General features: G+C 39.8%; 1 protein-coding gene across 3 annotated transcripts in view; it reads left to right on the forward strand.

The window, feature by feature from the left end:
- MRTFA (myocardin related transcription factor A) overlaps positions 1 to 23,190 on the forward strand; it is a 212,486-nt gene that overhangs the window by 57,335 nt on the left and 131,961 nt on the right. Inside the window, exon 1 of one of the 3 annotated variants that reach the window (XM_064283482.1) lies at positions 8,744 to 17,125. The exons of the other annotated variants lie outside the window; for them this stretch is intronic. Coding sequence (XP_064139552.1) covers positions 17,080 to 17,125 — 46 coding nt within the window. The 5' untranslated portion in view covers positions 8,744 to 17,079. Of the gene's footprint in view, positions 1 to 8,743; positions 17,126 to 23,190 lie in introns of those variants that run through there. 3 annotated transcript variants of the gene reach the window in all.

Here is a 23,190-nt window from a genome sequence, read left to right on the forward strand (position 1 = left end):
AAAGCTCTGACACCTCTGTTTCCTAAACAGATGAAGTTGGAACCCTAAAGACAAGAAGGTGTCTTTGGTTAACTCAAGCCTTAAGAAAAATAAGAATTTGATTTAACTGGAAAAAAATTCATAAACTTTCAAAGTGTTTATTTTAATATTATTCTTCTCTTCTAGGTTGAGCACTTAGGTCTAGAAGATAAAATCGATCTGCTTATGGGTCCTGTCCAGCCTGGGCTTAGAGAATCCTGGAAAAACCTTTTCTCTAATGATCTAGTCCCAGTTCCCATTGGCTCTGGCTCTGAGGAGTCCTGGCACACATTGAATGAGTGTATCGTAATGGAAAATTTAAGTTTCACTCTTGCCTCCTCTTCCTTTAATGACGGCAGTGGGATTTTTTTTTTTTTTTTTTAGGGCTCTTTGGCTGTCTTTTTCTTACATATCCACCCCTCTGATTATGATATCAATCTCTTAAGTATGAATGAATTTCAGAACTGGCTTGAAACTGCTTCAGGCCTATTTTCAGGAGCTCCTGGAATGGGAGATGAAATACTGTTTGCTTCTACTTCTCATTGCAGGTATATTGTGTCTTACATGCTTTCATGGGTAAGCCTGGAAATTTTGCTGTAATTTATGTATCATGGCTTCTGTGGGAAGATGCATTCCCAGTTTCAAATAATCAAATTACAAATGAGCTTTTGGAATATAATCCATTTATAAGCTGATGGCTTGCTTGTATCCTAAAAGGAATGCCTTTTGGAGTTTGAGAATTACAGATTTGATACCCAGTGAATACTAATTACGTGGAAAGCATTACTTGAGAGGTGTTGCAGACTAAAGTTAGAGAAATTAATGTATGACAAATTCATAGATTCATAAAGGCTTTTAAGAGAAAGCTGGCATTTTGGGGGATTATATTCTTGACCTTTGTTTTGTCCTTGACTTTTAAAGTTTTATTTCTTTCCTACAACTTGTACCTTTCTGCAATTCTGCTACTGTTCACTGCTGTGACTGCAGTGGAAATTAGGACGCAGCAGATGCTCATGAAGTGCCTCTAGTAAGTGAGACACTGAGGACGATGTTGACAGATAACAAGTGGAAAAAGATATACCACCGCTGCTAGTGTTTGCTACCTCCTCTCCTGGTCTCTTCACAGACGAACCATGAGCTCTTTTATCAGAGCTAATAACTACAAGATTTTTTTTTTTTTCTCTTCCTGTTTTGGGTATTACAAACTAAATTTGGGGCTGGTGGTCTGTTAATAGGGGATAATTTTGGGGGTCATAGATAAAGGTTGAAAACCAGGCAAATTTTTTGAAAATGGTGAGAGATTTACCTTTCCTCTTCCCAGCTTGTCCCCTTTCCCAGGCATCTCCTAGATGGCTGTCCTCACTTCCTTGCTCAGCTATTAAAGCTGATGAGAACTTTGTATGACTTGAATTTTTACATTCTGAAGGTAGTGTCATTATTGAGAAAGTGCCTTTCCCTCGCTGGTTGAGAACTGAATAAATGAAAGCTGAAACATCACCCACAAAAAGGTTGCGTATGCAGCCCTGGGGGAGTAGTGGTTAGGAGCTTATGGCTGCTAACCAGAAGGTCGGCAGTTTGAATCCTCCAGCTGCTCCTTGGAAACCATGTAGGGCAGCTCTACTCTGTCCTGTAGGGTCGCCGTGAGTCGGAATTGACTTGATGACAGCGGGGTTTTTTTTTTTTTCTTTTGGTATGGAAACCTTCATTTCTGAACTGTGGATTTTTCATGATCCAACAGATTTGAATAAACGTAGAGGACAATGGGACAGAACATTTGAAATTAGGCTTCAAAGCTAAGACTGTTCTTATACTAATCAGCCCCCTTGAAATTAGATGATATATATTTTACCATTCAAGTCCTTTCTTCTTTTTTGGGGGGAAATAATAACATATATACAGAAGAATGCATAAGTCCTATGATAGTTTGCAGAATAACCATAAAGCAAAGAGCTGTGTAAGCACCACCCAGCTCAAGAATAGCTCATTACCAGCTCCAAGGAAGCCTCTCTGACCACAACCCCGTCTCTCCTTCCTCGGAGTAACCACTGCTCTGACTTTCTGAAAATCATTTCTTTCCTTGGAGCCCTGGTGGTGCAGTGGTTAGGAGCTACAGCTGCCGGCCAAAAGGCCGGCAGTTCAAGTCCACCAGCCACTCCTTGGAAACCCTATGGGGCAGTTTCTACTCTGTCCTATAGGGTTGCTGTGAGTTGGAATTGACTCAGTGGCAGTGGGTTTTTTTTTTTTTTTCTTTTACCTACTATAGATTCATTCCTAAAACAATGTAGTTTAGTTGAAGTTTATATGGATGAACAATTCTGTATTCCTTTTCGTCTTCTTTTGCTCAACAGTATGTGATACTCATTCCTGTTGTTGTGTTTAGATATAGACCATCCATTTTCATCGCTGAATAGTGGGTGCCCCTGTGGATAATCACTCCATAATCCTTTAAAAAGTCTGTTCTGCTAATGGACATTGGAATTGTTTTCAAGTTTGGGCTGTACAGTGTTGCTGTGAATGTTTTTCACTTATCCTGGTACATGCATACATAAGTATTTGCTTAGGAATGGAAATGCTGGGTAATAGTGTATGTATATTCCAGCTTTTGTAAAATGACTAAGTAATGCTAAACTGTTTGCCGGAGTGGTTGTACCAGTTTCTAGTCCCCCCAGCAGTGTATGAAAGTTCTTACTCCTCCCCATATCCTTGCCGGCACTTGGAATTAAGACTTTCAATGTCTGTACTCTGCCGATTATATAAAATTACCATACCACGTTCTTGATTTTCATTGAATTATTTTCTAGTAAGGTTGGATATATTTTCTTGTATTTATTGGCAATTTGAATTTTCTCTTTTGTGCAGTACCTAGTCTTTTGACTGTTTTTCTATAATATTGTCATTTCTTCTTGTTGAATAAGAGAAATTCTGAATACTGGTTTGTTGTTGCTTATACGTGTTGCAGGTGTCTTCTCGCACTCTGATTTGTCTTTTTCATTCTCTTTATTGTATCTTTTGACTAAGAATTTCTAAATTTAACGTAATTGATTTATGAGTGTTTTTATAGTTTGTTTTATATTTCGTACTTCTGGAGTTATTTTCTTATATAGGGTTCAATTTTATCATTTTTTAAAATGGGTTCCCACTTACTGAAAATGCCCTTCTCCTCTTTCCCCACTGAGCAGCAGAGCTACCTCTTTAGTATATCAAGGACTTACCTGTGTGTGGGTGTGTTTCAGTCTTTGGTTCCATTGGTTTATTTGTCTGTACCTGTACAGTACCTCACAGCCTTCATGATAATAATTATAGTAAGGCCTGTCATATGGGAGATGTCAGTCCTCCCTACCCACTTGTTCTTTTTCAAAAGTGCCTTTCTTGGCTATTCTTGGTCCTTTGCCTTGTCATATGAATTTTAAAATCACCATGGGATTTTGATTGGGATTACATTAAGTCTGTGAACCAATTTGGGGAGAATATTGTATCATGAACATGATATATCTCTCCATTTATTTACATTTACTGTAAGGTCTCCCAGTGAGATTTTATAATTTTCTTTATGGTGGTCTTACACGTCTTTCATTAGATTTCTTTTTAGAGACCATTATTTTAATGCTTTTGTAAACTCTGTCTCAATAAAATTTCATTTTCCAACTGTTGTTGATCCTTGACATTTTTCTGAAAGAAGAAACAGGCACAGTTTGTATGTGTCTGTTATTTGGGATGCTGGGTGAGATGGGAAGAGTTATGTAAAGAGAAGTAAGCAGGAGACTTAATTCCCTTTCCTAGCGCCTTTTCTTCTCTCTGTTTAAGACTTAGAAAGTTCCCATTTGTTTTCTGCATGTGCAGCCTGTGAAAGAACAGGCAGATACTGTATTTTCTTTCTGTAAAGAGTACGCACTGTATCCTTTCATGTTTTAGTGCTGCACAGGAGGTACTAACTGATTGCTAGAAGAAGTAAAAATTTTGAGCGGGCAGCTTCTGACCTAAATTACAGTACTTTCTTGGGAAGGAGACTTGTTACTTATGTTCCTCAGGAAGCCTGGTTGTCAAGGATTTTCTAGATGAGATGTCCCAGCCAATGTGAAAATGCCCAAATTCTGAGCTGCTAAATTCGCTGAGTGATTCTCTTGAAATGTGACTTAGAGAATTTCGTAACCTACTTCATTCCAGTACTTTGTTGTTGTTGTTAGGTGCGGTCGAGTTGGTACCAACTTATAGTGTCCCCGTGTACAACAGAACAAAACACTGTCCGGTCCTGTGCCATCCTCACAATCTTTGCCATATTTGAGCGTATTGTTGCAGCCACCGTGTCAATCCATCTCTTTGATGGTCTTCCTCTTTTTCACTGACTCTCAACTTTACCAAGCTTGATGCCTTCTCCAGGGACTGGTCCCTGCTGATAACATGTATAAAGTACATGAGACAAAGTCTCACCATCCTTGCTTCTGAGGAGCATTCTGGCTGTACTTCTTCCAGGACAGATTTGTTTGTTCTTCAGGCAGTCCGTGGTATATTCAATATTTTTCACCAATACCACAATTCAAAGGCATCGATTTTTCTTCCAGTTTTCCTCATTTGTTGTACAGCATTCATGTACATATGGGGCGATTGAAAATACCATGGCTTGGGTCAGGTGCATCTCAGTCCTCAAGGTGACATCTTTGCTTTTCAACATTTTAAAGAGGTATTTTGCAGCAGATTTGCCCAATGCAATACATCATTTGATTTCCTGACTGCTGCTTCAATGGGTTTTGATTGTGGATCCAAGTAAAATGAAATCTTTGACAACTTCGGTCTTTTCCTTGTTTATTGTGATGTTGCTTATTGATCCGTTGTGAGGATTTTTTTTTTTTTTTATGTTGAGGTGTAATCCATACTGAAGGCTGTAGTCTTTCATCTTCATCAGTAAGTGCTTCAAGTCCTCTTTGCTTTTAGCAAGCAGAGTTGTGTCATCTGCATATTGTAGGTTGTTAAGTAGTCTTCCTCCGATCCTGATGTTGCGTTCTTCTTCATATAGTCTGGTTTCTTCGATTATTTGCATACAGGTGGAGTAAGTATGGTGAAAGAATGCAACCTTGACTCGGTATCCCCTTGTTCTGTTCAAATGACTACCTCTTGGTCTATGTACAGGTTCTGAATGAGCACAATTAAGTATTCTGAAATTCCCATTCTTCACAGTGTTATCCATAATTTGTTCTGATCCACACAGTTGAATGCCTTTGCATAGTCAGTAAAACACAGGTGAACATCTTTCTGGTATTCTTTGCTTTTAGCCAAGATATATCTGACATCAGCAGTGACATCTCTTGTTCCACATCTTCTGAATTCAGCCTGAATTTCTGGCAGTTCTCTGTTGAGGTACTGCTGCAACTGCTTTTGAATTATCTTCAGCAAAATTTGACTTGTGTGTGATATTAATGATATTGTTCAATAATTTTCACATTCTGTTGGATCACCTTTTTTAGGAATGGGCACAAATAAAGATCTGTTTCAGCCAGTTGGCCAGGTAACTGTCTTCCAGATTTCTTGGCATAGATGAGTGAGTGCTTCCAGTGTTACATCCTATTCATATTGGCCAATACTAGTCCATTTCAGCTCACTAATGCCTAGGGTAGCGATTCTCATGCGTTCTATTTCATTTCTCACACCTTCTAATTTTCCTAGATTCATTTGACATTCTGATTATTAATGGCTGTTTGTAGCTGTTTCTTCTCATTTTGAGTTGTGCCGCATCAGCAAATGAAGACGCTGAGTGTTTTACTCCATCCATGTTATCAAGGTCGACTCTACTTCGAGGAGGCAGCTCTTTCCCAGTTGTATTTTGAATGCCTTCCAACCTGAGGGGCTCATCTTCTGTCACTATAGCTGACAGTGTTTTGCTGCTATTCATAAGATTTTCACTGGCCAATTTTTTAAAAAGTAGATCACCACATCCTTCTTAGTGTGTGTTAGTCTGGAAGTTCTGCTGAAACTTGTCCACCATCGATGACCCTGCTGTTACTTTGAAATACCGATGTCATAGCTTCTAGCAACACAGCAACATGCAAGCTACCACAATAGGTGTACTGACAGGCGAGTGGTGGAATTCCAGTACTTAGAGATAATCACTTTCCCACTCTTAGTTTTTCATCAAACATTGTGCAAGGCTCTTGGAGAACCGTGGGTATCAGAAAGAATCCCTGTTCCAAAAACTCCCCATGGTTTCCATCTCCCGGAGAAAATCACTGTTACCATATTGCATATTTCCCTCCAATCTTTTTCTAAATGTGTATTTTGAAAATAACTGAGTTAATACTATAAACCCAGTTATGTATCTTGCTCTTTTCATTTGGCAGTAGTAGCTATGTCACTGAAATATTTTTACAAATTTGTCAAAATATTTTTACAAATAACCTTTTTAATGGGTGTATAACATTCCTTTCTGTGCCATCATTTTTTTTTTTTTTAATCCCCCTGTTTGGACATTGGAATCATCTTTTAAATTGTGCTTTAGACGAGAGTTTCAGAGCAAATTAGTTTATCCTTCAAAGATTTATATACAAACTTTTGTGACATTGGTTGCAGTTCCCACAATGTTGTGTTAGCCTTGTCCTCGTTTCTACTCTGGGTTCCCTTGTTTGTATTCATCCATTTTTCCTGTCCCTTCCTGGCTGCTGCTCATTTCTTTTATGCAGGTATCGTCCATTTGGTCTCGTATACTTGATTGATCTAAGAAGCAGGCTCTTCACACATGTTGCTGTTTGTTTTATATGCCTGTCTAATCTTTGGCTGAAAGGTGGGCTTCGGGAGTAACTTGAGTTTGGAGTTAGAAGGATGTCTGGGGGCCATAGTCTCAGGGTGAATCTTTTTTTTTTTTTATTTTCAGTGTTGGCTGTTCTTTTTTTTTTTTTTATTGTACTGTAGATGAAGGTTTACAGAACAAACTAGTTTCGCATTTAACAGTCAGTATTTTTTTTTATATACACTGTTCTGTGACATTGGTTAACAACCCCATGACATGTCAATTCTCTCCCTTGGGTTCCCTATTACCAGCTTTCTTGTTCCCTCCTGCCTCCTATTCTTTGCCCTTGGGCTGGTGTGCCTCTTTAGTCTCATTTTGCTTTATGGGCCTGTCCAGTCTTTGGCTGAAGGGTGAACCTAGGAGTGACTTCATTACTGAGCTGAAAGGGTTTCTGGGGGCCATACTCCTAGGGTTTTTCCAGTCTCTGTCAGGCCAGCAAGTCTGGTCTTTGTTTTTGAGTTAGAGTTTTGTTCTGCATTTTTCTCCAGCTCTGTCCAGGACCCTCTATTGTGATCCCTGTCAGAACAGTCAGTGGTGGTAGCCGGGCACCATCTAGTTGTACTGGACTCAGTCTGGTGGAGGCTGTGGTAGATGTGGTTCATTAGTCCTTTGGACTAATCTCTCCCTTGTATGTTTAGTTTTCTTCGTTCTTCCTTGTTCCTGAAGGGGTGAGACCAGTGGAGTATCCTAGATGGCTGCTCATAGGCTTTTAAGACCCCAGATGTTACTTACCAAAGTAGAACGTAGAACATTTTCTTTATAAATTATGTTACGCCAAATGAGCTAGATGTTTTTGGGGTGAATCATTTTTAATTGTTTACGCTTACATGAACGTCTTTTAAACCTTTATCTGCATTTTGGATTTTTTTTTTAGGAATGGAAATATTGGCTGAAACAATTTGACCATTTTAATACTGAAAAATTTATTCAGTGACTACTGAGCACCACCTTATGCTAAGCATTGGAGAGACAGTGATGTTTTAGTTCTCGGCTTAAATTTCTTTCTCACAGAGATCTTTCTTGATCAACCCCTCACCTAAATGAGAACCCTCGCTATGAAATCTTTGTTATTCTGCCGTAATATCTTGTGCTTTTTTTTTTTTTTCAAAGCACTTACCACAGTTTGTAAGTATGAACTGGCTCTCTTTCACTTACTGTGAGTTACATGGAGACAGTCTCCCTAATGCTTAGTAGTTTCCTTTGTCGTTTTTGTTTTTTACTTTGAGTGTTGGTTAGAGATTTTCATATTGACTTCATTATTAGAGCAGGGACAGTGTCAGGCCGATTCACCCTTGTCTTCATGCCCACACTGACATTGTCACTGCCTAATCACAGCATTACATTACAGACATCCGGTCTGAATGAGTTGCCTGTTTACATTTGTGATTATCACAGCTGTTAACATTTACTGTACTTCGGAAAGTTAGCTGCAAATGTAGCCTTCACCTATCCTGAGGCCAAGGAGTAGCTTACCTGTGGAAATGAGGGAGCATCTTCGCCAGGGTCTTCGTCACTAGTAGGTTGTGGTCACAGGAAGTGGAGTCTGCCGAGGGCCTGTAGCGACTGGCCTGGGTACTGGATTACGTTATCTTTTGGGTGCTTTCACTTTGCCCAACATCAGGTGTGTGGGGGAGAGAGTTAACTGGTTGGAACCTGGGAAATTTTGATATGATGATTAGATTTTTGTAGCGCTGAACTTCAGTAAACTCACACATGCCCTTGTGAAAATCCAAATCAGAAATGGACGTAGGAGCTGAACTACATTTCAGTGTCTGAAGTCCCACCAACCAAAAAAAACCATATCCATTGCCGTTGAGTCAATTCCCACTCACAGCAACCCTATAGACAGGGTAGAACTGCCGCATAGGGTTTCCAAGGAGCACCTGGTAGATTCAGACTGCCCACCTTTTGGTTAGTGGCTGAGTTTTTTTTTTTTTTTTTTTAATTTTTCTTGTGCTTTAAGTGAAAGTTTACAAATCAAGTCAGTCTCTCATACAAAAATTTATATGCACCTTGCTATACACTCCTAATTGCTCTCCCCCTAATGAGACAGCACGCTTCTCCCCTCCACTCCCTGTTTTCATGTCCATTCGACCAGCTTCTAACCCCCTCTGCTCTCTCATCTCCCCTCCAGACTGGAGATGCCAACATAGTTTCGTGTGTCTACTTGATCCAAGAAGCCCGTTCTTCACCAGTGTCATTTTCTGTCCCATAGTCAAGTCCAGTCCGTATCTGAAGAGTTGGCTTTGGGCATGGATCCTGTCTTGGGCTAACAGAAGGTCTGGGGATTATGACCTCCGGGGTCCTTCTAGTCTCAGTCAGACCTTTAGGTCTGGTCTTTTTAGGAGAATTTGGGGGTCTGCATCCCACTGCTGTCCTCCTCCTTCAGGGGTTCTCTGTTGTGTTCCCTGTCAGGGCAGTCATCGGTTGTAGCTGGGCACCATCTAGTTCTTCGGGTCTCAGGCTGATGTAGTCTCTGGTTTATGTGGCCCTTTCTGTCTCTTGGGGTCATAATTACCTTGTGTCTTTGGTGTTCTTCATTCTCCTTTGCTCTAGGTGGGTTGAGATCAATTGATGCATCCCAGATGGCCGCTTGCTAGTGTTTAAGACTCCAGAAGCCACTCTCCAAAGTGGGATGCAGAATATTTTCTTAATAGATTTTATTATGCCAATTGACTTAGATGTCCCCTGAAACCATGGCCCCCACACCCCGCCCCTGCTATACTGGCCTTCGAAGCATTCAGTTTATTCAGGGAACTTCTTTGCTTTTCATTTAGTCCAGTTGTGCTGACCTCTCCTGTATTGTGTGTTGTCTTTCTCTTCACCTAAAATAATTCTTATCTACTATCTAATTAGTGTATAAGTGCTCCAGTCTCTCCACAACCTCTCCAACATTTATTATTTTGTGTTTTTTTGGATTAATGCCAGCCTTGTTGAAGTGAGATGGAATCTCATTATACTTTTGATTTGCATTTCTCTAATGGCTAATGATTGTGAGCATTTGCTCATGTATCTATTAGCCACCTGAATGTCTTCTTTAGTGAAGTGCCTGTTCATATTCTTTGCCCATTTTTTAATTGGGTTATTTGTCTTTTTGTAGTTGAGTGTTTGCAGAATCATATAGATTTTAGAGATCAGGTACTGATTGGAAATGTCATAGCTAAAACTTTTTCCCAGTCTGTAAGTAGCCTTTTTACCCTTTTGGTGAAGTCTTTGGATGAGCATAGGTGTTTGATTTTTGGGAGCTCCCAGTTATCTGGCTTCTCTTCTGCATTTTTAGTAATGTTTTGTATACTGTTTATGCCATGTATTAGGGCTCCTAATGTCCCTATTTTTTCTTCCAAGATCTTTATTGTTTTAGATTTTTTGTTTAGGTCTTTGATCCATTTTGAGTTAGTTTTTGTGCATGGTGTGAGGTATGGGTCTTGTTTTTTTTTTTTTGCAGATGGATGTCCAGTTATGCCAGCACCATTTGTTAAACAGACTATCTTTTCCCCATTTAATGGACTTTGGGCCTTGTCAAATATCAGCTGTTCATATGTGGATGGATTTCTGTCTGGATTCTCAGTTCTGTTCCATTGGTCTATGCATCTGTTGTTGTACCAGTACCAGGCTGTTTTGACTACTGTGGTGGTATAATAGGTTCTAAAACCAGGTAGAGTGAGGCCTCCCACTTTGTTCTTTTTCAGTAATGCTTTACTAATCTGGTGTCTCATGCCCTTCCATATGAAGTTGGTAATTTGTTTCTCCATCTCATTAAAAAACATCATTGGAATTTCAGTCGGAATTGCATTGTATCTATAGATGGCTTTTGGTAGAATAGACATTTTTACAATGTTAAGTCTTCCTATCCATGAGCAAGGTATATTTTTCCACTTATGTAGGTCTCTCTTGTTTTCTTGCAGTAGTGTCTTGTAGTTTTCTTTGTATAGGTCTTTTACATCTCTGGTGAGATTTATTCCTAAGTATTTTTATCTTCTTGGAGGCTACTATAAATGTCATTGACTTGGTGATTTCCTTGTCGGTGTTCTTTTTGTTAGTGTAGAGGAATCCAACTGATTTTTGTACGTTTATCTTGTATCCTGATGCTCTGCTTAACTCTTCTATTTGTTCCAGCAGTTTTTGTGAGGATTCTTTAGGGTTTTCTGTATATAAGGTCGTGTCATCTGCAAATAGAGATACTTTTACTTCTTCCTTACCAATCTGGATGCCCTTTATTGCTTTCTCTAGCCTAATTGCCCTGGCTAGGACCTCCAGCACAATGTTGAATATGAGTGGTGATAAAGGGCATCCTTGTCTGGTTCCCAATCTCAAGGGAAATGCTTTCAGACTCTCTCCATTTAGGATGATGATGGCTGTTTGCTTTGTACAGATGCCCTTTATTATGTAAAGGAATTTTCCTTCTATTCCCATTTTGCTGAGAGTTTTTATCATGAATGGGTGTTGAACTTTGTCAAACGCCTTTTCTGCATCAATTGATAAAATATTGTGATTCTTGTCTTTTGTTTTATTTATATGATGGATTACATTAATTGTTTTTCTAATGTTGAACCATCCAGCAGCTGAACTCTTAACCACTATGCCGCCAGGGTTTCCAGGTTCCACAGAGATCATAAAAAGGCATTCATTATTTCTGTGCATACCTGTCTATACTACATCCTGTCATAGGCACTAATATCAGTTGTTAGTCAGGTTGACAGCTTTTGATTACTAAAAGATTAATTATTTTATAGGTGAGCTAGGCTCTCTGTTTTTCTGGTTCTCCTATTCATTTCGTACAGTTTGGGCATTTTCATTGTCATTAACACTTAATATTCCTGAGAGTATTATTGTGGATTTTCCTGTTTATATTAACCCTATCCTTCAATGCTTTGGATAATTTTAGTATTCCTCATGTAGTTTTTAAATATAATTAACACCTTTAGCATGTGTTCTAATGAATATTTTAGCAGAGTGCATGTCCATTTTGGATAGGTAGTGAGTGATTCTTTTGTCGTAATGAAGTTTTCTCATGGTGTTTGAATTTTCTGCAATAAATAGGGCTTTGCATTCCGTTTAGAATACGTTTATGAATGCTGTCACGTGTCAGACACTTGCTGGCTCTGGGAATAGAGACAGTGAGATATGTGCTAAAGAACAACAACAGAAGTGGGCACAGGTGCTGAGGGACATTTGTTGCTGTCAGTTGCCGTTGAGTCGATTCTGACTCGTGGTGACCTCACATGTGCAGAGTAGAACTGCCTCATAGGGTTTTCAAGGCTGTGACCTTTCGGAAGCAGATTGCCAGGCCTGTCTGGAAGCAGGTCACCTGGCCTGTCTCCTGAGGCCCCTCTGGGGAGGTTTGAACCACTAGCCTTTTGGCTGGTAGTCTAGCATTTAACCGTTGGTCACACAGGGACTCCCCAGGGGAGGCAGAAGTGAGGAGTTTTAGCATGTCCAGGGAGGGTGTAGAATGGAAATTCCAGAACACTTAATTGTGCTCATGAGGAACGTGTACATAGATCAAGAGGCAGTTGTTCCGATGGAACAAGGGGATACTGCATGGTTTAAAGTCAGGAAAAGTGTGCATCAGGGTTGTATTCTTTCACCATACCTTTTCAATCTGTATGCTGAGCAAATAATCTGAGAAGCTGGACTATATGAAGAAGAATGGGGCATCAGGATTGGAGGAAGACTCATTAATAACCTGTGTTATGCCGATAACCCAGCTTTGCTTGCTGAAAGTGAAGAGGACTTGAAACACTTACTGATGAAGATCAAAGACCACAGCCTTTGGTATGAATTACACCTCAACATAAAGAAAACAGAAATCCTCACAACTGGACCCGTAAGCAACACGTGGTAAATGGAGAAAAGATTAAAGTTGTCAAGGATTTCATTTTCCTTGGATCCACAATCAACACCTGTGGATCAGCAGTCAAGAGATCAAAGGACGCATTGCATTGGGTAAATCTGCTGCAAAAGACTTCTTTAAAGTGTTGAAAAATAAAGATCCCACCTTGAAGACTAAGGTGCACCTGACCCAAACCATGCTATTTTCAGTTGCATCATATGCACGTGAAAGTTGGACAGTGAATAAAAGTTGATACCTTTGAATTGTGGTGTTGGCGAAGAATATTGAACATACCATGGACTGCCAAAAGAACAAACAAATCTGTCTTGGAAGAAGTACAACCAGAATGCACCTTAGAAGCAAGGATGGGGAGACTACATCTTACATACTTTGGACATGTTGTCAGGAGGGATCAGTCCCTGGAGAAGGACATCATGCTTGGTAAAGTAGAGGGTCAGCAGAAAAGAGGAAGACCCTTAAGGAGTTGGGTTGACACAGTGGCTGCAGCAATGGGCTTAAGCATAACAATGATTGTGGGCATGGCCAGGACTGGGCAGTGTTTCGTTCTGTTGTACATAGGGTGGTCATGAGTTGAAATCGACTCGATGCCACCTAACATCAACAACAATGGAGGGTGTGAAGAGGGTGTGAGAGTGCCAGGATGAGAGAAGACTTTCTGGAGAAGGCAGCTCCTAAACTGAGGTTTGAAGAATGAGTAAAAGTCAGTTGATAATGTGGATGGTTCTAGATAGAAGTGAGGCGGGAGAGGAGCAGCCAAATTAAGAAGCTATTTGTGAAGTGCAAAAATATTCTTGTGAAAATTTTTAACCAAATTGGATCAACGTCTATATCTAACTCCTAATTTTCTAGAGGGAATCCCTGGGTGGATCAGTTATTGTGCTTGGCTGCTAACCGAAGGGTTGGAGGTTTGAGTCCACCCAGAGGCACCTGGGGAGAAAGGCCTGGCAACCTACTTCTGGAAAAAAAAACATCCACTGAAAAGTCCATGAAGCACAGTTCTACTCCGACACACGTGGGGTTGCTCTGAGTTGGGGTCTACTCGACAGCACTAGTTAGTTTACTGGAAACGGAGGGGGTGGGTCAGCATGTTAAATGACACCATGGGGTTACAGTTACCAAGCTCCAAAATTTTGGGGAAACAACCTGGTTTCTTCAACAAGTAAGTTACAAGAAAAGCAAAGAGGGAAGTGGGATCTATAGATTAAAAGAGACACATCCGTGAAGATGCAATGTGTTGTCCCTTTTGGACTCTGATGTTCTTATATCAACTCTAAAAAAATTATGAGATGGCAAAATTTGAACAACTGATTGAATAGTTGATGATATTAAGGAATTTGAAAAATTTAGGTATGATAAGGGTATTATGATTATATTAAAAAATAGTTCTTGTCTTTTAGATACACAGGATTAAGATGAAATCATGTGATGCCTAGAATTTGCTTCAGAAGCTTCCATTGTTTGCCCTGTGTGTGTGTGTAGGGGGTGTGGCAGGATAGATGAAACAATTTTGGTTGTATGTTGATATATTTTGAGGCTGTCTGATAGGTAGATAGCAGTTTATTATTACCATTTTTTCTACTTTTGTGTATGTATTTCTATAATAAATTTTTAAATATTAGGGCAAGAAATATTAAGGACCTGAAATGACGTGAGTCAGCCTTTAGGTGGTAGTTAAAATTGTAAGAGAGGGTGAGATTACCCAGGGAGAAGGGCAAAGAAAAAGGGGCCACTTGGGATTCTGAGAGGGAAAGGTCAGATAGAGAGATGGGAAAGTAGGGTTAGCAAAAAGAAGGAACTGGAACATTTAAGAAGAATATGGAAACTATAACAAATCCAGGAGAAAGGTCAACTAGCATAAAAACTTGTCTGATTATCTTGACCGTGAACTTTAAAGGCCTTTGGGGAGTCTGTTAGTAGGGAGTCGGGGTGGGGAAAAGCTGTGTTCATAGCTTAAACGTTTTAAAACTGTTGATACTCTGCAGCATCGTGAATCAGTAGAGGCCATGGATCATATTAAATGTGTGTGGATTAGCTAGAGAGTTATGATTAAAAGGAAAAGAGAAGCTCTTATTTTACTAGAAATAAGAGTTATCCTTCATTCCCTTGGTGGCGTTAACTTGAAAATCGTGTTCACTAGTGCAGAGGCCTTGTTAAAGTTTACTTTTGTTCTATTTCTATGAAATTTTGCTAATTCACATAAAAAAAAATAGTGGAACTGAAGCTGTCATAGGAGTTTAGACTTACAGAACCTGTGAAACTTGCCCTAAAGTCTGCTTTCACGATGAGTCTGTCGCTGTGCTGAGAGTCTTAAGAGTAAATGCAAACTCTTAGCCATAGGTAGGCCAGATCACGTTGTTTGTGGTTTCTTTCTTAAGCTCACTGTTTTAGACTTCTGTGTGAAAAACTGACTTCTTTTCTTCAGCTTTTTTTTACCCCAAAGTGTGCGTGAGATACTGGGCATGAAATTGCTCTGAAAAAGTTAACAAATCAATTGAAATGTGATGTTACTGTTACCACCGGCATGACTGTCAGTATTTCTTGTGGGGCTGCAGTATTGATGGTGGTGGCATTTCAAGCACTCTCCTACAACAGAGAAGGGTTTTAGCAAGGAGAGAAACAGCCCTCAGCCCTTCTTCAGGGCAGGGATCTTCTAATTTATATTTGTTTCCCTGTAAACACGGAACTGTGAGAACTTGTTTCCTTTGGAAAACCCTCACGCAGCAAATTGTACACCCACGTAGGGACAAAGGAATGAGTCAACCTTTTAGGGATGCTGTCACCTTGGCTGCTAACCCCTGACCGGACTGTTCTGCAGGCCGAGAGTTGAAATGTGCCTGTTTCTCATGAGGCACTTTGGAGGCTCGTTTGCCACAGCGGCCAGTGTGAATGCTGTTGGCCGCAGGCCTGTCTTCCCAGAGCGGCATTTAGCCCCCACTGGCTGCCACTCCGCACTGCCTGTTGAGTCATCCCCACAGTTCTATATAGAGCTTTTCTGGCTTTTCTTGTAGACATAATGTTCTTGGAGTGAGAAAGGAAGGAAGTTTTTCTCTCCTCCAAGGCTCCACAGAATCTCCCCTACCCCAGATCTGCATTGTTTTTTCTAATCACAGAATATTAGCTTCAATCCTTTGAGGCCATTTTCTCTTTTAAGGTCTCTTCGTGCTTCATTTATCATGTGTTTGACTATGTAAGCATTAAGGCATTCCCTGGGCTGTGTGCAGATACAGGCTCCGACTTCACCAGAAAGATTGAGGAATTCTTGGTAAACATGCCATACATGGATCTCTTGTTTTCAGTCTTTTAAAAGTCAAACATGCTGAAAGGTGTCTTCATATCATTATTATGAATGTCAGTTATTAAAAAGTACTATGAAGAGGATAAATGAGCTTTTCATTTGGATAAATGAAAATTTGCTGGAATTAAAAAAAATTTAAGTTTTCGTTTTTTGTAATGGAAGGTAAAATGCCACATTCATTGTTATTTAGCATATCATGCTGTGTGCAAAAAGGATTGAAAAGTAGAAAAATGATTTATGTTTTCTTTCTCAGGAAAAGAAAATTCTTACGCATTGGAACTATCTTCATGTCTGTTCCATGCATCTAGCATGACCCTGAAGCGTTTTAGAGAAGTCAGATAACATCAGTAAGCTGTTTATTCATCGATCAGATGTCTCATATAGGCACAAGTAAGGGGTTCTTTTAGGAGACTGGCAGATCTGAAAGAGAGATTACAGCTCCAGAATGTGTTCAGATGACTTTTTGAAACATATTTTAATTGAAGTGGGGGTGGAGAAATAGTTGAGCTTTCCTTGGTATCTATAAATATCACAGATGAAAACCCGTTGGCGCTCTTTTTCAGAACCCTTACTCAGCATACACATTTATCTATATGTATGTGTATCTCCCCCACCCCCCCTTCCCATTAATGGCCAGTAATTGAACAGTTGCTGTGATAGGATCGAGTTGTTTGGGGTGTGTTTAATTTGTTGCTCTAAACTGCATTAGCCGCAGACTCCCTTATAATAGGGTTCTGAACAAAACCTCATTTTCTTTTTTTTTTTAAAAAGAGCGAGGAAAAAAAGCAGTTGATCTGTTTTCCGAAAGTCTCTGTATGTCTCTCCCTTCCCCCCGGAGACGAATAGCAAGGGGAGGAGCTCATTCACTGTTCTAACCACACTTCATATGTCTTAACTTGGGTGCTTTTTGGTTTCCTGTCAGCAGTCAGTCAACTCTGTACCATCTCAACTTGCCTGAAGGGTGGAGAGATTGGTAGCTGCTCCGAGTAGGGGAGTGAGTTCTCACAGACTGATTGGCGCATCAGGCATGTGAGATTGAATTTATGAAGGCTTTCAGTAACCTGTGAAGACCTTTTTTTTCCTGTGAATTTGGATTTCTTCATCATATTTGTGAGCCGTTGTTTCTAAGAATCTGTCATGACTCTGCTGGAACCTGAGATGTTAATGATGGCTGTACAGTCAGGTAATTCCCATATTTCCTACAGTTCTTATGTGCAGTAGGCTTTTTCAAAAGGCTGGACAGAGATGGGGAGGAAGATAGAGGGTAAATAGAAATTGTCCAGTAAAAGTACTGTGTTTTCGGTGTAAAAAAATTTATTTTTCTCTAATTGCAAATTCTAGTTATTCAGACATAGTTTTGAATTAGATACTTACTGATATTAAGACCTTTCAATAAGGAGATCTATCTGAGGAAGAAAACCTATTTGCCTTCTTTAATCAAGTATTTTATTATTGGCTGTGTGCTGCTTTTAATGAGGATCGTTAAATTGCTCTTGCTGTTCATACATTACTGCCTTTGATCTCTGGTCCCCACTCTGTTTTTATGTCTCTTTGTGAACACATCTCTGAATTTTTTTCTTTAGCTGTTCTTTCTCTTTTGCGGTATAGCCTTCTTTATATCTCGTCTTTTGGTTCTGTGGAAATGTGCTTGATGACACATAGGATTGGGACTCTAAATTTTGAAGATGGAGAAGTTTGAGCAAGGATGCAATAACAGAAAGGATGCAGGGTTTTGGAAATTTTATCTCTAAAAACATTTTCCCCAATTCAATTGTGTCTTTTAAAATATTTTTTATTCTTGTTATTTTTTAATGGTTTCTTTTACTTTTGGTGTTTTTGAACTTGTAAGTCAGATATCTAAAAATAGGGAATGTTCTTTCGTTATTTTTAGATTTCTGCTGAAATGTAATTCATAGTGTTTTCCTGTTTCAAAACATATCTTGAAATATTCATACAAGTGGCACTTGGAGACCTCTTCCCATACACTGGCCTCCACTCAAAGGAGAATAAGACTCCTTAGTTCTGTCAGATACTGTCTCTGGCAGAATTGGCCTCACCGTTCTCCTTCGGGAGCGCTTAGGTAGTATGTTGAAAGATCCAGATATCTATCAATTGAAGACAGGATCAGATGCTATCAGGGAAGGGATAAGGAGCAAAGATACCATTCTGTTCCTTCTGGTTTTACAGTTATGGCCACAGGAGTCACTTACTGGTTGAGTTTTTCTGTTCATACGTGCTATGCATTCCAGGCTGCCTTTCCTTTTCTTCCCACAGATCTGTTGAGCTTTGTGTTCTAAACAAGATAGTATGCTTATCTGATTGTTAGCCATCTGTCTTTGATGAGATAGCTCCCAGTTAAACTGACAGGGATTTTCGTTCTCTGCCTGTATTCCAGTTCTCTGCTGTATCGGGGCAGGTACATGTTTTATCTTAGGGGGATGTACTTTGGCATTTGAACTCTCTCTCCCCTTCTTTAATCACCTTGTTGGTTACAGATCATCTCATTCCAGTAACTTGTATTAATAAAGATTAAAAGATGGTTTGCTTTCCCATAAAGGGGTCTCAGTGTTCCCAGCTGTGTAAGGGAAAGGGACTTGATATTTTCGTCCTGCCTGAGAGCTGTTTCTCCTACAACATATGTTGGGCAGGGCTAGCCACCCATCTGTTGGGCCAGTTACTTCATAAAACTTTCAGAGGATAATCATATGTAAGACAAGTATGGATGAAATTGATGAGGGTGTTGGATACAGTGGAGTGAGAGGTCTGCAGAGAACAGAACGTGTGTGGACTGTCTTTTGCTTGTGTGCATAAAAGTAGAGAAACTGGATATCGGAAGGAGTAATAAACATTTCCCTAGTACCTGCCATTCCTCAATGTTCAAACACTGTAATAATGTGTTGGTTTTGTAAAATTGTTTCTGTAATAGCTATAGCTATTACTACTTTGGATTGTAACAGTAATTTGACAGCTACAGAATATCACACTGTAGTCATTTATGATGGGAAATGAAAAGCATCTGTTACGAAAGCTCAGTCAGCCAAAAGCCAACCATTCTTCTGAAAATTCAAGACGTTTAGGCTTTATCTATGAGCCATAGATTTTCTAGCAATAGAATATTAGAACCTCCCTGTGATACTATCCATGACTATATGCTTTATAGGGGAAGTTGCCATTTAATGAGATTTTTAAAGTAACTAAACCCCTGTAGACAGAATTCAAGATGCCAGGTCTTTACCCTCAAATGAATGTTAGGACAGTAGATATCGCCGCCAAGTTCCAGGGGACATTATGTGTTTACCAACAGCTTTCATTTGGTACTTGGGGCTTGGAGATTTTGGTGAGGAATACTTGTATATAAGACCTTCGTCCTCTGTGCACTGCTGGTTGTCTCTTACTGACCCTTTGAGATCCAGTTCAGATGCTGCCTTTCTGCGCGACGTCTCTTGGTAGAGCCGGCTCTTCCTTCTCTCCATTTCCATACCACCACCTTTACAGTGGACACTAATTATCACTTTTACTTGTCTCCCTCAGTAGATTGTTAGTTTCTCAAGGGCAGTATATTTATCTTGATGTCAAGTATATTTGGCTTCTGACGTTGTACTTGGCACATGGTAGTATTCTTTGAACAAATGACTTTGGTTTGGCATACTTCACCTAATACACAGGCATGTGCCTTTTAAATAAAGGTTTTCTTGAAGTTTTGGGGATCTGTTCTCACATGAAGAAATGAATCCTCTAACCACCACCCTATATTTTAGCCAGTCCTTGTCCCAAGCAGGTCCTATAGAAAACATGCTTTACAAAGCTGAAATTCTTCCACATTTCAGGATGTACAGTGTGTACCCTTTCTGTCTGCCTTAGATACATCTCGTTGAATCTAAGTGCTCTGATTAAGCGATAATTGGAGGATCAAAGCCTCTATCACCACTGTGGAAACCTGTCTGGGTCATTATGACTAGAGAATGAATGATCTGGGACAGACATTACGGGACACCAGAAGCTAAAACTAAGGGAATATTGGGGCACAAAATTGAGTTGGATATGTTTTAGAATGGAGGAATGCTAAGGCTCAGCCCTTGATAGGTGATATGTAAGGCTTTGGCCCTGTCTCTGCATCTAGCCATTGCATACCTATTCCTAGTTTACAGCCCTGTAACAGAGGGGCAGAATTCACTGACAAAGCAAAGGATTGAGGCAGTTTCTTAGGTAGGTATGTTCAGTCTTACGGCATACACCAGATCATGATTCTTGATGAGACACAGGGGTTCAGTTTGTTTTTCTCCCGGTTACTCTCTCACTCACACACACACACACACACACACACACACACTGACACACACACACACTGACACACACACACATACAGTGTGACACAAACCTATGGACCCCCTACCCAACCTAAGAAATAGAGCACAATCCAATCTATATATACACTGAAGTCCTCTTTTGTTTGTTTTTAACTGTGTACCTTTTGAGCCTTTTATATTTTGTACCACATGCATGTTACCTGTTCATAAAGTAGTTTTTAAATTAATTATCAATTTTTGAAAGTTCTTGGTCCATTTACTCACTCACCCTTTGATGTCTGTCTGTATACTTAATTTCTGTATATCTCTTTAACTTCTGGTGCCTGATCATTGCAGTTTACCACTAAACTGTATTTTAGAATAGTATGGATTAGAGAGAGGGCAGTGGTAATTAATGAAAATAAAGTTGAAGAAGGGATGGTGGGGCAGAAAGGGCAGATTATGGGCAGATAGTTTTGCCTCTTTTGGTTGTAGATTACCTCTTTAAGGAAGACCGACCTGCCTGGATTCACATCATTCAGGTGCGTACACAGCTGGTGAAAAAATTCAGAACCTTCCGAATCTAAGAACCTTTTGGATCTAAGACTTCTGAATTATTAATGTAGGCTTTAAAAAAAAAAAAAACATATTTGGAGTTCACATTCAAGGGATTTCTGAGCTTGAATAAGACATAAGAAAACCTTAGATATTTTATTGTCCCTTCCTTTATTCAAGATGAGAACGTTGGCTCATTGAGGGTAATTTATTTCGTGAAAGCACATAATTAGGGGCAGAGTTGGAAGAACTCGTTTTCTTACTCCATGCCAGTGCTCTTTCTGCTATAGCATGAGTGTAGAGAAACCACAGAGATTTCTGATGTGTGAGAGTGTTTATAATTTTCCCCAGAGATCTTAGTTTTCCTTGGGTTTTTCCGTTGCAAGTTTCTGTCACTACTCAGACTAACTCCCATCTTAAGAGGTGAAGATAAAAACCAGTGCCTGGGTGTCCGTCTCCTGGCTCCCAGGGAAGTATAGTCAGGATGCTGCAGGCCCCTGGTGCACTCTTATCTTGCTCTGTCTCCTCTGGCCTGATGGTGATCTCATGTCTTAAGGATGACCTTGGAAGACAGGCAGACAGACAGACAGCTGTCGTCGTCAGTACTCTGGGTCACATCTTACTGCCCTTTCTTTGACTCCTGATTTATCTGGGGTCCCCTTAGAGTTAGGACCCAGATCAAAAGAATTTGGATTCCTCTGTCTCTTTCCATCTTTTTTTTTTCCTCCTTTTTGTTTCCTTTTGGATGAGGCAAGCTGGTAAGACCATGAACCACAGTTTTAGCTTTATTAAACAGTGCCAAATTAAATAAAGATGAGCCTCATACGGTTTTGTTTTTTTTGGAACTTCTCTTTTATGATTACCACATGTGTTATTTTTGAAAGGATTTTCTTTATAATAACAAGGAGGGGAAAGAAAACTAAAAAGCTCTGCTCTACCATCAACACAAAACCAACTTTCTCAGCCCTACTCTCATCAAGCTAAAAAACAGCACCAGGCTGGAGCGCATAGTGTCAGGGGCTGGGGCATCCTTAATTTGCTGCAGAGCCATACAGATGGGGTGGTGGTGGCAGTAGGTGAGTACAGAGGGCCTAGAAAAGAGGAATAGATGGCAACTGCAGAGAAAAAATAAACTTAGTAGTGAAATTTTTATAGTGTGTCATCATTTTAAAGTGTTTTTATGTATCTCATTTGATCTTAACAACTCTTTGAGATACCTGTATCTTCAGATTTTACAGAGGTGGAAACTGAGGCTCAGAGAGGCTTAAGAACATACAGTGAGAGATGGAACAGATGTTTAAATTCAGGTTTTTAACTTTAAACACGACTTTTTCAACCATAGTATGCTAAAATCTTCCCAACACGGAGAGAAGGCTGGTTTTCTAAAGGTAAAGAGTATTACAGGGAAAAAATCATACTTTGAGCTGGCAGTTTTCATGTCTGATATATGTATCACTTTATACTTGCCCCATATTTTACATATATGCTGAGATCCTGGAAACCCTGGTGGCGTAGTGGTTAAGTGCTATGGCTGCTAACCAAAGGGTTGGCGGTTCGAATTCGCCAGGTGCTCCTTGGAAACTCTATGGGGCAGTTCTACTTTGTACTATAGGGTCGCTATGAGTCGGAATTGACTCTGCGGCACTGGGTTTGGTCTTTTTGGTTTTGTTGAGATCCTATTTTGTCATTGGCAAAAGAAACTAAAACGTGTTGAACCCTACCATTCAGTGAGAGAACATATGCAAAGCGTTGGGCATGGTGCCTAACATAGTATGAGTGTTCTATAAGGGGTAGCTCATGTTAGCCTCACTGTGGGCCAGACGGTTTGCTAGGCACTTTCCCCTACATTTTCTGATTTAACCCTAACAGCAGTTCTGCTTCAGTATTATCTGTTTTACAAATGGAGACATTTAAGTATTAATAGCCTTACCCAAGGTCACATGATCTTAAAGTTGTAGAACTGGGATTCGAACCCAGATTTTTCTGGTTCCAAAGACAAAGTTCTCTCTACTAGATCGCGGTCTCAGTTCAGGCCTGCAAGTTCATCGTGCTTCTTTACAATTCTCTCACTCAAAAGGATCAAACCTGATGTTTGCATTAGTTTAGTTTTGGAACTTTAAAGTACTTTTTCAAAATGATGTGGAATTACTGTTTCTATTTTAATCTTCCACCTCATTAAAACACATTTATTAAATGTCTTAGTTGTTGTGCTAGAGCTTTTAGACATTGTCTTCTCTCAATGCTAGTTTTTAACCTAGAGTCCCTGGGAGAGTTTCAGTTTTGCAGATGCTTCAGGGAAATTATATATCTGTCCAAGACCATAGAGGCCAACCCAAATGCCAGGTTTCTTTACATTTGTCTGGAAACTAAAGATTTCAACAATCATGATCTTTATGCTGAGTAAAAA

The sequence above is a fragment of the Loxodonta africana genome, chromosome 4, assembly GCF_030014295.1.
Source record: "Loxodonta africana isolate mLoxAfr1 chromosome 4, mLoxAfr1.hap2, whole genome shotgun sequence".
Lineage (NCBI taxonomy): Eukaryota > Metazoa > Chordata > Mammalia > Proboscidea > Elephantidae > Loxodonta > Loxodonta africana.